Source organism: Peromyscus eremicus, chromosome 7, assembly GCF_949786415.1.
Source record: "Peromyscus eremicus chromosome 7, PerEre_H2_v1, whole genome shotgun sequence".
Lineage (NCBI taxonomy): Eukaryota > Metazoa > Chordata > Mammalia > Rodentia > Cricetidae > Peromyscus > Peromyscus eremicus.
The window spans coordinates 103,087,456-103,101,205 of record NC_081422.1 but is presented as its reverse complement, the minus strand read 5'-3'; the positions used below and the strand labels follow the sequence as shown (position 1 = coordinate 103,101,205).

Sequence of the window (13,750 nt, the reverse complement as noted above, 5' to 3'; positions counted from 1 at the left end):
CGGGGGATGGTGGGCTCTTCATCCTCCACTGCCCTAAACCACAGCATACTATTTTACAGCTCTCTGGCATTTAGTTAAGTTGGTCTCCATTTTCTTCACCACCTGCTTGCTTGACAGGAGCTCCTCAGTCTGACTGCTCTCATGGGTTGTTGCATCATCGGTCACTGATTTCTGAATTCTAAGGTTAAGTAAGAATTTATCACATAATAGGCTACTTTCATACTTTGGAATATTATGCCATTATCTTTGGAATTCAATTTCTGTATATTTTCTGGGCCAATCTAGGCCAAGAATATTGTAGAAAGAGGGCAATTAAGACTGAGAAACTGCTGCCAGGTATGATGGCACATGCCTTTAATCCCAGCACTTGGGAGCCAGAGGCAGATAGATCTCTATGAGTTTGAGACCAGCCAATACTACATAGTGAAATCCTATCGCAAAAGAAAAAAAAAAGACTGAGAAAAATGATAATTATGAAGTTCCCTTCTTTATGTCTGGATGTTGTTTAAAAAACAGCATTTTATAATTACGTATGTTACTAAATCATTACAATTACACAAGTAAACTGTATTTCTAGCTGTTAAGAATTGATACTTTCTTCAGTGATTTATGCATTGTGGTTCCAGTCCCACCAATGTATTTATGTATTTGTTGACAAGGTCTTGTGTAAGCCGGGCTGCTCTTGAACTCACCCTGTGACCCGAGAATGTGCTATTATTACCTGTTTTTTGTGGGTTTTTTTTTGTTGTTGTTGTTGGTTTGGTTTTAAAGAATTAATTAATTTTTGTTTTATGTGCATTGGTGTTTTGCGTGTGTGTGTGTGTGTGTGTGTGTGTGTGTGTGTGTGTGTGTGAAGGTGTCAAAATTCCTGGAGCTGGAATTATAGACAGTTGTGAGCTGCCATGTGGGTGCTGGGAATTGAACTCAGGTCCTCTGGAAGAGCAGCCAGTGTACTTAACCACTGAGTCATCTCTCCAGCCCCACCATGTCTGGTTTTATGCAGTGCTGGGGTCTGAATCCAGGACTCCCTGTATTCCACCAACTAGGCTACATCCCAGCCTAGTCTGATCTTCGATCCTCCGTATATATGCTTTTATACTTCCCATAATTCTCATTTTATGCTGTATAAGGCCAGTTCTTGCGGTTGTGAATAGCATAAAAAACCCCAAGATGCCCACCTAAATTTGAGTAGCAGCCAACAGAACAGTAAAGAGGAAACTCCCACAGGCAGTAAGTGTACAAGAGGGCAAAGAGCCCTGATGTTCAAATGAGAAAAGGAATGTTACTTTCACTCATGATTGCCAGGAATCCATCCTCTGACTAAGTGTGATGGCCAGAGAGACAGTTGCTCATTTAAGCGGGAATGTAGAATCCAAAGGAAGAAACTGTGGCCTTGCTTCATCCTCAGCAGGCATTTAGAAACTCTTGCCTTTGAACCTTCTGAAAGTTCAATTTCTGGAAATAGGACTGAAGCTTCAAGATAGATCCAGCTTGCAAAGTAACCAAATGAAGCAGGAGACAGGCAGAGGCCCAGAGGCATCTTCACAGGTCCCTAGCCCATATCAGGAGAAGAGAATGGAGTGGTCTCAAGCAGGAGGGCAGGGCAGGGATCCTACAGGAGGATGCCTTAGCACCAGAGGTCTGGTGCTGCTCTCTGGGCATCTAACTTGTGCAAGGCTCAGACACAGCCACTTGTCTTACGTCCATAACTCTCATGTCAAACCAAAAGATGGATTATTTTATAGCCCATTATATTTTGAAATAATTTGCATCGAGACTTTCTTTTTCACTTATATTATTTTTAAAATTTATATTACTTATATTAAGAGTGTGTTATGTAATTTTCAAATGTTTGGAGAATTTCATTATCTCTATTATGACTAGAGAATACATACTGATTTCAATATTTGATTTGTTAAGATTAATTTTACATTCCAGGATCAGATCTATTGTGGTGGCCATCCATGTTCTTGAAAAGAATACATAATCTGCTGTGTGTCTTCTATAAATCTTAATTAGATCCTGCTGGTTCATATAGTTAAGCTCTTCTATGTCCTCACTGGTTTTCTGGCAAGTAGTCCTGTCAGTGTTGAGGGCCAGTCTGCATCATTTGTAATGTGGATCTGTCTAGATCTCCTATTAGTTTTACTTACTTGGAAGCTGCTGTTGTTCATTGTACACATATTGAGGAATGCTCTGCCTTCCTGGTAGACTGTACCTTTCATTATTGTGTAGTATTTGCTCTTCTTTGTCCTTGTAATTTTCTTTGTTCTGTTGTCCAATATCAATATGATTATTCCTTTTTTATTGAGATTTACATGATATAAAAAAATATATCTTTCTTTTTTAAAGATTATTTATCATATATACAGTATTTCTGCCTGCATGTATGCCTGCACACCAGAAGAGGGCACCAGATCTCATTATAGATGGTTGTGAGCCACCATGTGGTTGCTGGGAATTGAACTCAGGACCTATGGAAGAGCAGCCTGCTGTGGAATAATCCCTTTGTACACTGTGAAGATTTATTGCTGTGATTGGTTTAATAAAAAAGCTGACTGGCCAATAGCTGGACAGGATAAGGTTAGGTGGGAGAACCAGACTAAGGACACAAGGAAGAAGGGTGGAGTCAGAGCGTTGCCAGCCAGATGCAGAGGAAACAGGAGATGAATATGCCATGCTAATAAAGGTACCGCCACGTGGAAGAGGGTAGATAAGAAATATGGGTTAATTTAAAATGTAAGAGCTAGTTAGTAATAAGCCTGAGCTATTGGCCAAGCATTTGTAATTAATATTAAGTGTATGTGTGTTTATTTGGGAGCCGGCAGTCCCAACAAAAACTCCGTATACAAATTTGGTGCCCAAATGTCCAGCACCTACATCCACATGAGACCTGAGAAAGGTTAAAAAAGAGTTCTAGGACTAGAGAGATGGCTCAGAAGTTAAGAGCACTGGCTGTTCTTCCAGAGGTCCTGAGTTCAATTCCCAGCAACCACATGATGGCTCACAACCATCTGTAACGAGATCTGGCGCCCTCTCCTGGCATGCAGGCATACACGGAGGCAGAATGTTGTATACATAATAAATAAATAAATCTCTTAAAAAATAAAAAATAAAAGGGGGGGGTTCTAAACACACAAAAATGGAGCCAAACTCAGCTTCCTAGTCTCATGTCTCTCATACTAGCAGCAGTACAGAGATGCATCTCCTGGCAGTTGCCAACATACCATAAGCTAAGCCACATAGTGGGTTCCCACAGTCTCTCACATGGGCCACAATACACAGGCATCTCCCAGCCACTGCCTTTGGGCTTGAGACTCCAGAGCAAGCCTTGCCAGCATGCCATAAACTAAGCCTCAGGGTGGGTTTAAGTTTTGCTCATGCAGACAGAAAAGATTATAGATACACAGTAAAGACATATCCAGATGGAAAAAAACAACAACTCTAAACAGGTTATAGTGTGTTTTAAAATGTACATAGGCTTGGAAGAGAAAAGAGAAGGTATAGACAGTCATAGAAAAAGAAAGTTTTAGGGGTTGGGGATTTAGCTCAGTGGTAGAGTGCTTGCCTAGCAAGCTCAAGGCCCTGGGTTCAGTCCTCAGCTCTGGGGCGGGGGTAGGGGGGTGGGGGGGAAGAAAGTTTAACAATAGTAAAATCCTTATAAAAGGAATAAAGTAATGAAAAGGTATAATAAGCCATGTAAAGATGGGAACTACACAGAGAGTCTGGATCCTGTATGTTTTTGTGTTGTCTCTGAATTGTTTGACTGCTGAGGAAGGAGCAATAACTGCTAAGAGGCATTGGATTATGAAAGCTGCTAAATTAAACCAACCTATATATTTTAAAAATATCTTGACTTCAAAATGGAAGTCAAAAGATATGTTGCTTTGGGGGAGAGGTTATGCTTTTATTTCCACAGGAAATGTGAAGCTGTGGATTCATTCTGGGTTAAAGAAAATCAGGTTCGGTCAGGGAAGACCCCCCTGAAATCCTGGCTACCGGCATAAAACAAAACAAAACAAAAACCTAGAAGAACTACAAGACATATAAGGTATATTTTACCTGCTCAAAAAAAAAAAAAAAACAAAAACAAAAACACCCAAAACCAAAAAACAACAAAACAAAAACAAAAACAAAAACAAAACAAACAAAAACAAAAAGTCATCTTTAACTGACTTGTGCTGACTTGTGTACACCACATATTCCATATTTGTAATGCATGTTACCTTTAAAAGTTTATGTAGGGGCTGGAGTGATGGCTCAGTGGTTAAGAGCACCAACTGCTCTACCAGAGGACCCGGGTTCAATTCCCAGCACCCACATGGCAGCTCACAACTGTCTGTAACTCCAAGATCTGACACCCTCACACAGGCATGCATGCATACACCAGTGCACATAAAATAAAGATAAATTATTTAAAAAAAAAAAAAAAAAAGAAAAGTTTATGTATTTTCAGAACAAAGGAACCAAACACCAATAAAAATGGATGGCCCAGCTGACCTAGCATTTCAAAATGTCTCTATTACAGTCTCCTCAAAACTGTGCATCCAAACAGCTTCAAGGCTGCTGGCTGAGATGGTCCAGTCTCAGGGACTACTCCAGTCAGGACTTCACTGTTATCCCAACTTTCTTAAGGTTTCTCCAAAGATACCAGTGCCCCCAGAAAATAGTCTAAAGAACAATGCCCACATTCCCAAAATATTGGCTATGGATATTTGTAATCATTTAAGAGGGGTTGGTTACAAGTTGTTATTGGTAATGGTCAGGAAAAAAAAAAAAAGCTGAACAAAGGAGATTAGATTCAGGGATCTTGTTCTTTAATCCCAGCACTCAGGAGGCAGAGGCAGGCAGATCTCTTGAGTTTGAGGCCAGCCTGGTCTACAGAGTGAGTCCCAGGACAGCCAGGGCTACACAGAGAAACCCTGTCTTGAAAAACAACAACAAAAGTGAAATATGGAATTTGTATTATAAGATATTTGTGAAGGAAGAGTTACAGATTATGGACATGTAACTTAATACAAAGAGAAATGAGATAAACAGTGGATAATATGATATAAGAACCACAGTAGTGTTTTACTTAAAGCAAAATTCCATTTCCCTGAATATGGTCATTAGCATTCCTGAACTAAGTCTATGGGACATGGGCGTAGACAAAACGACAAGTGAGTGACTGACCACAAAGCAAACTGCTATATATCACCAGAGGTGGAAAGTGCTAACTAGCAAAGGGTTTCCTAACACCACCGTCACTGCTACTGCTCCTCCTCTTCCTCCTCTTTTGTGTGTACATGTGAATTAGTGATAGAATCTCACTCTGTAGCCTGCCCTCTTGGACTACTTAATACAGAGTTCTCTCTCTAATTGCCTAATACAAACATGCAAAAATGTAGCAAGAGCTCTGTCACTACAAGGTTACAGACCACTCATATTTCCGTAACTTAAAAGATTTGTTGCCAAGTCATTGAGGAAAATGGAAAAATACATTTACATGAGACCTTTTACGGCATATTTTTCAGATAACTGGCTATAAAAGACAGTTAACACTATACCATGCATTTCTCTCACTCACCAATCCCCAAAGGGAGCCTTCTGAGGTGGCGACAATGGTAGCAGCTCTCGGGGTATTGTACATCAGAGCTAGTTCTCCAAAACTGCCACGGTTGTCATACTGACCAACAGAACGTGTTTGATTATCTTTTGTTACTAAAATGTCATAGGTTCCCCTAGAAGAATGACAAGAAATAATTAATTACTTCTGATCAAGGTTTAAGACTGACTGATACATACAAAACACAAGGGGGCGGGGCAGAGCTGGGGACATTTTGCCTAGCACGCAGGAGGCCCTGAGTTTGATCTCAGATCTAGATAAACCAGGCACAGGGGTGCATGTCTAGAATTAGAGCACTCAGGTGTTAGAGACAGGAGGATCAGAAATTCAAGATCATCCTCAGCGACACAGTGAGTTTAAGGGGATACATAACATCCTGCCTCAAAAGGGAATAACCAACATAATTTCGCGAAAATATACAAATGATTTTTGCATTTGATTTTGTTTTGTTCTTAATTTTATGTGTATGGGTGTTTTGCACCATGTACATGCAGTGCCAAGGAAGCCAGAAGAGGCCGTCCAATTCTTTGGAGTTGGAGTTACAGATGGTTGTGAGTCACCATGTGGGTTTTGGGAATTGAAACCGTACTCTGGAGGAGCAGCCAGTGCTCTTAACTGTTGAGCCATGTCTCCAGCCCTGCATTTCACTTTGTATACTTTTGCCGATTATACTAGCTAGGGCTTCCGGCACAGTACTGACCAGAAATCGAGAGCACAGGTACCCTTCCTCAACATCAGTCTTTCCTGGGCCATGGAGGGAGAATAGGGTCTTTCAGCCTAGCCCAGGCTGGCCTTGAAGTCCTAACCTGTGGCCTTAGGTTCTTGAGTGCTTATAGGGATAAGCCACTATATCTTATCTGATAAACAGTTTATTACAAAAAGATGTTACATTTTATCAAGTATTCTGTGGAAAGTATTGACTGTAAAGTATTTCTTTCATGGTTTGTTGGAAACAAGGATAGAACTGATTAAAATAATGACACAACCTTCTACCTACTAGTTGCAAATTATTGCTCAAGAAAAGTACTCAGAAATGACTAACATTTAGAGAGACAGGCATGCTCAACACACCACAGAAGCAAACAAACTTTTCAGAGTTTCTGTAGACAGCTAACAACACATTAACAAGTGACTTAAAGAGATCATTTGAGGGCTTTGATGACTCAGCTGGTAAAGCCCTTGCATGCTGGGTGATGGTGCATGCCTTTAACCCCAGCACTTTGGAGGCAAAGGTAGGTGGATCTCTGTGAGTTCGAAGCCAGCCTGGTATACAGATCGAGTTCTGGACAGCCAGGGCTACACAGAGAAACCTTGTCTCAACAAACACACAAAAACAAGCAAACATCAGTTAGGGAGGCATGTACTTGGGCAGATCCCCAAACTTGCTGGTTGGCTCTCTTATACTAATCATGGAGCTCCTGACCAATGAGAAGGCCTGTTTCAATTAAATTAGACGGCACCTGAGTAACAGCATTTGAGGTTGTCCTCTTACTTCCGAACACTGGTGCAGCCACACTAAGGTACGTGGAATCACAAACACATATGAATACAGATGCACAAGTAAGTCCCTATGAAACCATTCCAAAAGAGAGAAAGATACTGAAAAGATGTGTGGGGCTACCCATCAGACAACATTAATAACAGCCAAAGTTACAAAAAAACAATTATTCTGGGGCTGGAGAGATGGCTCAGAGGTTCAGAGCACTAGTGGCTCTTCCAGAGGCCCAGGGTTTGCTTCCCAGAACCCACATGGTGACTCAACCATTTGTAACTCCAGTCCCAGGTATCCAATGCCCTCTTCTTGCTTCAATGGGCACTAGGTATACATGTGATGCACAGACATACACACAGGCAAAACACCCATACACATTAAAAAAAAAAAAAAGGAATCCAAGGAAGTGTGGCCAAGTAATCATAAAGCATCTCCTACCGTTCTATGACATAAAAGTTGTCTCCATCATCTCCTTGATCGATGACATGCTCGTCAGGTTTGACTATCTTTTCAAACATGGCATCGAGAACTTCAGAAAGCTGCTCCTAAGGTACACACAAAGAGAACAGATGGCTTTTACATTTACTGAGAAAATGCAATCATCAGCTGGGCATGGTGGTGCACGCCTTTAATGCCGGCACTGGGGAGAAGAAACAATTGCCAAGTCCTTCTCTGTTTTTTTGACAGGGTCTTACTATACAGCCCAGGCGGGCTTGGAACTCTTTTATTTTATTTTTTTGATTTTTCAAGATGGTTTCTCTATGTAGCTCTGGCTGTTCTGGAACTTACTCTGTAGATCAAGCTGACCTTGAACTCATGAGATTTGCCTGCTTCTGCCTCCCAAGTTCTGGAATTAAAGGCATATGTCACCACACCCAGTGAGTTTGGTTGGAATTTTTGATCATTCTGTTAGCCTCTTGAGTCTGGCTTGCCAATTCTTTTGAGTGAGTACTATCTTGAAAAAGCTAACTCATTTGACAGAGAATCAATATCCAAAATATATAGAGAACTTAAAAGAAAAAAAAAAAGAAAGAAAGAAAAACCACCAGGGCTGAGGGCAAAGCTCTGTCACAGATCACTTGCCTAGCATGTGCAAGACCCTAGGTTCAATCCCCTTCATGTCAAAAAAGAAAAATTAAACAAAACAAACAAACAAAACCTCTTAGAAGCCCAAAATTATGTTAAAAAATGAAGAAGGGTAGTTAAGTTTTAAAGAAACAGGTAAATGATCTGAAGAGATATTTATTAAAAGAAGTACAAAGCCAAGTAAAGTTTAACACACCTTTAATCCTAGCACTTGGGAAGCAGAGGCAGAGGCAGGTGGATCTCTTGTGAGTTCTGGACAGCCAGCCAGCCAGCCAGCCAGCCAGTGTTAAGTAATAGAAAAACCCTGTCTCAAAAAAAAAGGGGGAGGGGGAATACAGAGAAGGCTAGGGCTAGGGCTCAGTTGGTAGTGTAATCGCTCCTTTAATTCCAGCTCTGGAGAAAGAGAAACAGAAGTATCAGCAGTTCACCATGATCTAGGCAGAATTCAAGGCCAGACTAAGATATTTGTATGGGATCTTGTCTAAAAAAGAAAAGAAAAAGAAAGAAAAGAAATTGGGAGAGCCTCAATATCAACATCCTTAGTCATCAGGAAAATGCAAACCAAAACCACATTTAGACTTCATGCCATCCTAATTAGAATGGTTATTACAAAAAATGAACAAATGCTGGTGAGGATAGGAAGAAAAAGGAACCCATGAGCACTGGTGGTAGGAATGTAAATTAGTAGAGCCATTATGGAAAACAGTATGTAGGCTCCTCAGAAGACTAAAAATAAAACTGCATATGATCCAGTTATACCACTATTGGGTATTCACCAAAAGGAAATGAAGTCAGCAGACAAAAAAAAATACATATTCATTTTTATGTTACTATTCGTAAGAGCCAAAATATGAAATCAGCATATATGCCTATCAATATGTGAGAGGGAGTAGAAAATATGGAACCTACACAATGAGGTAAATAAAGAAAAATGTAATGTTGTTTGTAGGAAATAGATAGAAATGGACAGTATCATATTAAATGAAGACAGACAGACACAGAAGGACAAGTGGTGGGGTGATATATTGTGTACCCTAATAAAATTTGCCTGAAGATCAGAGAACAGAATAAGCCACTAGATTAAACATAGAGGCCAGGCAGTGGTGGCACACATCTTTAATCCTAGCACTCAGGAGGCGGAGAGCCATCTGGATCTCTGTGAGTTCAAAGCCACCCTGGACTACATGAGATTGACTCAGTCTAGGAGAGAAACAGAGCCAGGCAGTAGTGGTACACAGCTTTAATCCCAGTACTTGGGAGTCACACACCTTTAATCCCAGCACTACAAGTAAGTAATATGGTTGGGCAGAAAAAGGTATATAAAGTATAAGGAGACAGAAACTAAGCCTTTTTTTTTTTCAGGTGAAGCCTTTTTCGGCTGGACCCCTTTTAGCTGAGGACTCAGAGACATTCAGTTAGAGGATTTGTGGAATTGACGAGGTGAGAAGTGGCTGTGGCTTGTTCCTTTTTCTCTCTGATCTTTCAGCATTTATCCCAATATCTGGCTCTGGGTTTTTTATTATAAAACCATTTTAAAATTCACATAACAAAGTGGTCATGTTCTCTCTTACATGTGAAAACTGAACAACAAAAAAGATAACCTGAAAATGAAGAAGGACTATCGACTATTAGGAAAGGAAAAGTTGAACAGCAGAAAGGAGGTTAGGGAAGGTTGGAAGAAACATTTACATATATGGAAATGTCACAGTGAAACCCACTAATTTTCATAATTAACATATGATAATCATTATTTTAAAAATAAAAGGTTTCCAACAACTTTTACAAAAATTGATTATCTAAATCATGGTTCCAGTTTCCCTAGTTGCACCCAAAGTGTCACCTACCTGGATGGCTCCAGTACACTGTATGTAAGACCATGTGCTGTCACTTTCCTAAAGATGTGGACATTCCTAAGATTACCTATTCTAAAGAGCAGACAGCCTTGGAGGTTATCTTGTAGAGTAGTATGTTTACCTCTGAGTAGGCCAGCACAGCACTAACCTCTAAAAAAGGTTTAGTTTCTACCTCATCAATTTTTATAACTAAAGGAGGCAAATCTAAGGAGAACATTTTACCACACAATGTTACTTAAAAAGTGGTATCTAATGGACAGGTAATACAGCTTCACTTACGTGTAACACATGTAAATACATACTTACCAACACTATATGTCATAACCAGAAAGCAATTAAATGAATAAATAAAATAAAAAGGAAACAACGGGCTGGAGAGATTGCTCAGTGGTTAAGAAAAATGGCTGCTCTTCCAGAGGTCCTGAGTTCAATTCCCAGCAACCACATGGTGGCTCACAACCATCTGTAATGAGATCTGGCGCCCTCTTCTGGCCTGTAGGCATACATGCAGACAGAACACTGTGTCCATATTAAGTAAATAAAAACTTTTTTGGAAAAAAGGTAACAACAGTACTAAATTCTGACCAAATACTTTTCTCAGCCTCGAACTGTAGTCCCTCTGTTAGACAGGAAGATTAATATTGGGGCAAGGAGCCGGGCGGTGGTGGCGCACGCCTTTAATCCCAGCACTCGGGAGGCAGAGCCAGGAGGATCTCTGTGAGTTCGAGGCCAGCCTGGTCTACCAAGTGAGTTCCAGGAAAGGCGCAAAGCTACACAGAGAAACCCTGTCTCGAAAAACAAACAAACAAACAAAAAAAAAAAAAAAAATATTGGGGCAAGGAACAAAAAAATACCAGACTTACACTGAGGTTAAAAACAGGGAAATCGGACCAGTGGTGGCGGTGGCGGTGGTGGTGGTGGTGGTGCACGTCTTTAATCCCAGCACTTGGGAGGCAGAGCCAGGCAGATCTCTGTGAGTTCGAGGCCAGCCTGGTCTACAAAGTGAGTTCCAGGACAAGCACCAAAACTACATGGAGAAACCCTGTCTCGAAGAAAAAAACAAACAAATAAAAAACCCCAAAACCCAGGGATATCAGAAATTTAAGGTCATTCTTGGCTACTTAGAGAGCTCAAGGGCAGTCTGGCCTACATGACACCATGTCTCCAAACAAACAAACAAACAAACAAACAAACAAACAAACAAAAAGAGGGTGGGGGGACTGGAGAGATGGCTCAGTCAGCCTGAGTCTTATTCCCAAAAAAACGTATTTAGAAAAAGTACATAGCATCTAAAGAATAACACCTAAAGCTTCCCTCTGGCCTCTACATTCTCATGCATCCCTCCTCAACATGCACGCACACGTGCGCGCGCACGCGCGCCCACACACACACACACACACACACACACACACACACACACACACACACACCAGCTTAGTTAGGTTCAATTCTCAGGACCAGAATGTAAAAAACAAACAAACAAAAAGCACCTTTAACTTAGAATGGAATGATTTTATTTTTGTGAAATTCCATATAATTTCTGTCAGAGTGACTATGCTTCCTAAAATAAAATGCCAAAAGCCATCTTTAATTCTGAAGTTCCATGGCTGTTGAATACCGTACAAACTGACAGAGACTTAAAAAGAATGCTTGCTACTGTGTGCCATCCACTCTCATGTGAAACATAGATCAACATTCCCTGAAATTTTCTGGTTAAATACTGCCAAGAAAAAGGAAAAAAAAATCTCAAAAGAGAGAAAATACTGGCAAAACATTCAAATGTTCACGTATAATCCAAACTAAGGGACATCTTAGGCCTGGTCTGAGGGAGGGTCTTGTTCTGAGCAGCTCCTCTTGGAACCTGCATTCTCTAGAAACTGGAATGAGGTGTCTGGGAAAGGGGACATTTTACACTGGAGGGGACAAAACTAAGGGAACAAAATGACATCACCACAATCAAATACATTATGTGCCTTGACTGAGAAACAGAACCAAGAGCTGGGAATATAGTTTAGTTGTAGAGTGCTTGCCCAGCATGCACTAGGCCATGAGTTCAATCCCCAGTATCACCAAAAGAACATTATTAATTTTTAGGCTGGGTGTGGTGGCATATGCCTGTAATCCCAGCCCTTGAGGTCATTCTCAATTACACAGGGAATCTAAGTCCAGCCTGGGCTACATGAAACCAAAAACCCCACAAAACAAAATAAAAAATGTACAATTAAGGAAATATTTTTGTTCTTGGAAAAAGTACCCCAAATATCATGTAATGGAAAGTCATAAAGTCTTACATATGGATAAAGGGCTCAGAACAAAACTCCCTCTGTCTCCCTCTGTACACAAACCTACACATGAGGAGAACAGTAAATGATGGAACATGGTAACTGGTCAGTACAGTTCAAAGGCATATGGGGGCTGAGTAGTTGGCTCAACAGGTGAGGGTGCTTAGGTGCGCAAACAAGAGGCCTTGAGTTCAAATCCCTAGTCCCTACACAAAAAGCTAAGGGTGAAAGGTGAAAACGGAGAACTTCGGAGGCTTCATGTCAGGCTCCTGAGAGACTAAGTGAGTAAGGCTGAGAGTGACAAGCAGGACACCTAACATCCTCTCTGGTCTCACACGGGCATAAGCTATATGTAGACATCACACACACAGTGTTTTAAAGGTGATTTTATTATAAATTTGAAATTTAAAGAATTGTGTGTACATTTGTACTTGGGAATGTGTGTACATACATGTGGAGGCCAGAGTCTGACACTGAGTGTATATTTTCTCCACTTTTCCTTACTTTATTTTTTGGGTCAGAGTCTCTCACTCAGCCCAGAGCTCACTGATTGGCTAGACTGGGAGGTCAGTGAGCTCTGAGAATCTGAAGGCTTCCACTCCCACTGTGCTTCAGTTATAAATGTATGGAACCATGTTGAGCTTTTTATCTGGGTGCTGGGGATCCAAACTCAGGTCCTCCTATTTGTATAGCTACTAAGTTATCTTCCTGGCAGTAAGTGTGTAAAAATAGGCAATTTGCCAGGCATGGCGGCACATGCCTTTAATCCCAGCACTGGGGAGGCAGAGACAGGCAGAGGCAGGCAGATCTCTGTGAGTTTGAGGCCAGCAAGTCTATATAGTGAGTTCTAGGCCAGCCAGTACTATGTAAAGAGACCCTGTCTCAAAAAACCAAAACAATAATACTAATGTTAATAGTTCATGCTGTAGAATTCTATTTATGTATAATTATAAAATAAATGAAACTAAGCAATTGTGAAATAAATCAAAACAGTAGTTGCCTCCAAAATGGGAAGGGGCAGCATTAATTATGGAAAGACATGAGTAGTACATTTTGAGGTTGAGGACAATGTTATGTATCTGATTAAAGATTACCTGTGCATGCAATCTTATCAGACCTGAATGTATACTTAAGATTAGTGCATTTCACCACCAGGTCTGATAGTGCAGGCCTAAAATCTCAGCTCCTAGGGAGATGAAGGTATGAAGATCCTCAAGGACTACCTGGGCTAGAGGGAGCTCAAGGCCAGCCTGGGCAACAGAGATCCTGTCTCAAAATAAAAAAAATAAGGCTCAAGGATGGGCTTGGCAGTACACACAGAGACATCATGTGTGAGTTTAAGCCTATCCTACTCTACAAATTGAACTTCAGGCCAGTCAGGAAACCTAAAGCACTTCCTAGCATCCTAGCATGTGTGAGGTCCTAGGTT

At 40.8% G+C, this 13,750-nt stretch overlaps 1 protein-coding gene across 4 annotated transcripts in view; it reads right to left on the bottom strand.

Moving 5' to 3' along the window:
• Prkar2a (protein kinase cAMP-dependent type II regulatory subunit alpha) overlaps positions 1-13,750 on the bottom strand; it is a 69,779-nt gene that overhangs the window by 14,389 nt on the left and 41,640 nt on the right. For all 4 annotated transcript variants that reach the window (XM_059268702.1, XM_059268701.1, XM_059268703.1 and 1 more), the window contains exons 5-6: positions 7,539-7,645; positions 5,570-5,723 (exon numbers count right to left, since the gene is read on the bottom strand). In XM_059268702.1, the coding sequence (XP_059124685.1) occupies positions 5,570-5,723; positions 7,539-7,645 (261 nt within the window). The remainder of the gene's footprint in view (positions 1-5,569; positions 5,724-7,538; positions 7,646-13,750) is intronic.